The 2837-nt window shown below is 46.1% G+C and overlaps 1 protein-coding gene across 1 annotated transcript; it reads right to left on the bottom strand.

Annotated features, from left to right (window-relative positions):
• Positions 1-1180: 1180 nt before the first annotated feature.
• LOC138053650 (uncharacterized) lies at positions 1181-2826 on the bottom strand. The gene has a single exon (XM_068900248.1). It carries the CDS (start codon positions 2824-2826, stop codon positions 1681-1683), a length of 1146 nt encoding a protein of 381 aa, XP_068756349.1. The 3' UTR covers positions 1181-1680.
• Between the last annotated feature and the right edge of the window lie 11 nt (positions 2827-2837).

Raw genomic sequence — 2837 nt, 5'->3', positions numbered from 1 at the left:
GACAGACAGGAGATAATGGCAACGTGGGGTTAGGGGACCCGTAAAATTGAGCATAAAATTGACGAAAGACGGCCCACGCGCGTTGATACGATCTCTGGGATCCTTTAGTTAATGCTGAGCTCAACAAGCCACTCAAGTTAGAGACCAACTCTTGGGCAGTAGGTTGTCGGGCACTGTGGTTGGATTCTGGTCTACATCCGGTGAGAGTTCCTTGAACTTTGCTACCTGACAACGTGAAATGTAATCGGCGCGAGTATTGTAAAACCCGGAATGTGTTTTGCGTGAAATAATACATTGTGTCTGAGGCAACTTAGCACTAAATCCCTGATCAACACCATAATACTCCGATGTTTGGACGTCTGCTTATTGATAATGTCAACAACGGCAGCGTTATCAGTAAAGAATATTACACACTTATCAGCCATTAAATGTCCCCAAATGTGTATCGCGAGGACAATAGGAAATAACTCTAAAACTGCAATGTTATAAGATTTCCAAGTAACCGGCCATTCGCCGCCGAACCAGTGCTTACCAAAGACAGCCCCGAAGCCTATTGAGCCCGCTGCATCGGTATAAAGCTCAAGGGTATGCGACGTTTCCCATGTATCTTCGAGGAAAAATGATTTACCGTTGAACTCGTCTAAAAACCGCATCCACAAAAGGAGATCCTGTTTCGAGCCTTTACATAAACGAATATGGTGGTGTGGCTGTCGGACGCCCTTGGTAAGATCGATCAGGCGACGAAGAAAAGCACGGCCCGGGACAATAACTTGACAAGTGAAGTTTAGTAAGCCTATTAAAGATTGAAGTTCTTTTAGCTTCACTGTGCGACGTTTATAAAAATTGTGCAAGAGCATGCGGCATTTTTGAAGCTTTTTATCAGGTAGACGCGCTTCTCTTCTCACCGAATCAAGGGTAATGCCTGCAAATTGCAATACTGTGTCAGGGCCTACGGTTTTTTCCGGAGCAAGAGGTACTCCTAGATGATGGCATAAAGAAATAAACTTGCCCAAGTCGGCCTCGCACCGTTCTTTGGTTTTAGCAAGAAACAAAAAATCGTCTAATATGTGCAAAACAGATGAGGCACCCAGGTGATGAATAGACAACCACTCCAATGCGGTACTAAAAGCTTCAAAAATGTTGCATGAAGAAGAAAGACCCATGGGGAGGCACCGGTCAAAGTAATACAAGTTATCGAACTTCATACCTAGCAAGGAATAGTCGGCAGGATGAATTGGTATAATACGAAAAGCCGACTTGATGTCGGTTTTAGCCAAAAAACAACCTTCCCCGATGGCTTTAATGGCTGTGATCGCATCACTAACGGATGCGTATTTGACAGAGGAACAATAGTCAGGAATAGCATCATTAACCGAATTTCCTTTGGGATAGGATAAATGATGAATCAAACGAAATTCAGACGGGTCTTTCTTGGGTACAACGCCCAAGGGAGACGTACGAAAGTTCGTAAAAGGGGGAGTTTTAAAAGGACCCACAATTCGGCCTGCGTCGCATTCCTTGCGCAATTTCATTCTAGCAATTTCCGGTTGGGCGAGGACACTTTTGAGATTAGGAGATTGAAAAGGAAGCCGATCACCAACAAAATTAACACGAAAGCCACAACGGAAACCATCGACAAGAAAATGCTTTTTGTTTTGCTCATAACAGTGTAAGAGGCATTCAAGCCTGTCCACCCTTACGGGGGTTACTGGCGGGCTGTGAAGGGCCTGATACTTGAGTAGAGTTTCCTTTTGGTTTAACTCCACTATACCGCTGTTGAGGGCTTTGTATTGAGCATTGAATTGCTGGGTGCTTTGCTCCACATTTATAGCAAACGTGTTCGAACTGACACCCTTGGCAGTGTTTTCCGGCGTGAAATGTCCAACACGTGCCTCGTGGGAAAAAATTCGAACGAAAACGCTGGCGTGTCGAGGTTTGGGGCTTGTTGGGGATCGACTGTGATTTCCGAAAATTAGCTGAGGCCCTCAACCAAAGTTCCCAATGTATTTGATCCCATGGATATTTATCGGGTGCAGATTGCCTCAGATAACGAAATTGTTCGTCATACCAGAGCCAATCCCCGTTCGACAAAGCAATGTCACGGACTACCTCGCAATACTTCATCAACTGCGGGGTTTCACTCTGGTATCGCTCAGTATAGACCGAGACAAAAATGTTAAACGCCGAAACCCACTGTTGTATGTTGGAAACCTTTTTTGTGGCGTGATACGGCTCAAGGGTCAGCCGCGGCTGCTTTGATAGCCCAGAGGAGGGGGTCATCGATAACGCATACTTATCGATTTGAGGGGTGGAGGCTAATAAGGCCCCAAATTCCACATATTCGTTAGCCCAGATTTTAGCTTTAATTTTGGAACCCACCCGGGAACTAAGATTTACTGACACGCTAGTAAAGATTTGTTTAGGTTGCACATTGTCGGGACCCAGAAGCAGAGAATCATTTCTTGTACCTGCACCGGTGAGGCTACTGACATGGCTGCTCACAGCTGAAGTGACGCTATCTGAAGACAGGTCGGCTTGAGACTGGCCTGCTAATGTGGTTTCAATCGACGTACTGTCCGCAAACGTGTTTTGTCTCAAGATCTCGGTGAGACTGTCCTTAGATAATGCTGTTTTCACCGCTTCCGAGATGGCCGTCGATATGGTAGCGGAGAGAGCGTTTACGTCCAAGGAGACCAAACCGGGGTTGTTATTAGTTTGTTCAGGGAGAGGTGGGACCGTTGCAGTCAGCTCTGATGTCCGCACTCGCTTAGAACGTGTTTGGCGGCCTATCCTTGATGGCTGTGCCGGACGCTTCCTAGGAAGCATGACTTATCGAT

The sequence above is a fragment of the Montipora capricornis genome, chromosome 6, assembly GCF_036669925.1.
Source record: "Montipora capricornis isolate CH-2021 chromosome 6, ASM3666992v2, whole genome shotgun sequence".
NCBI lineage: Eukaryota > Metazoa > Cnidaria > Anthozoa > Scleractinia > Acroporidae > Montipora > Montipora capricornis.
Note: the sequence above shows the minus strand (reverse complement) of the source record. Positions and strands in the feature narration are given on the sequence as shown.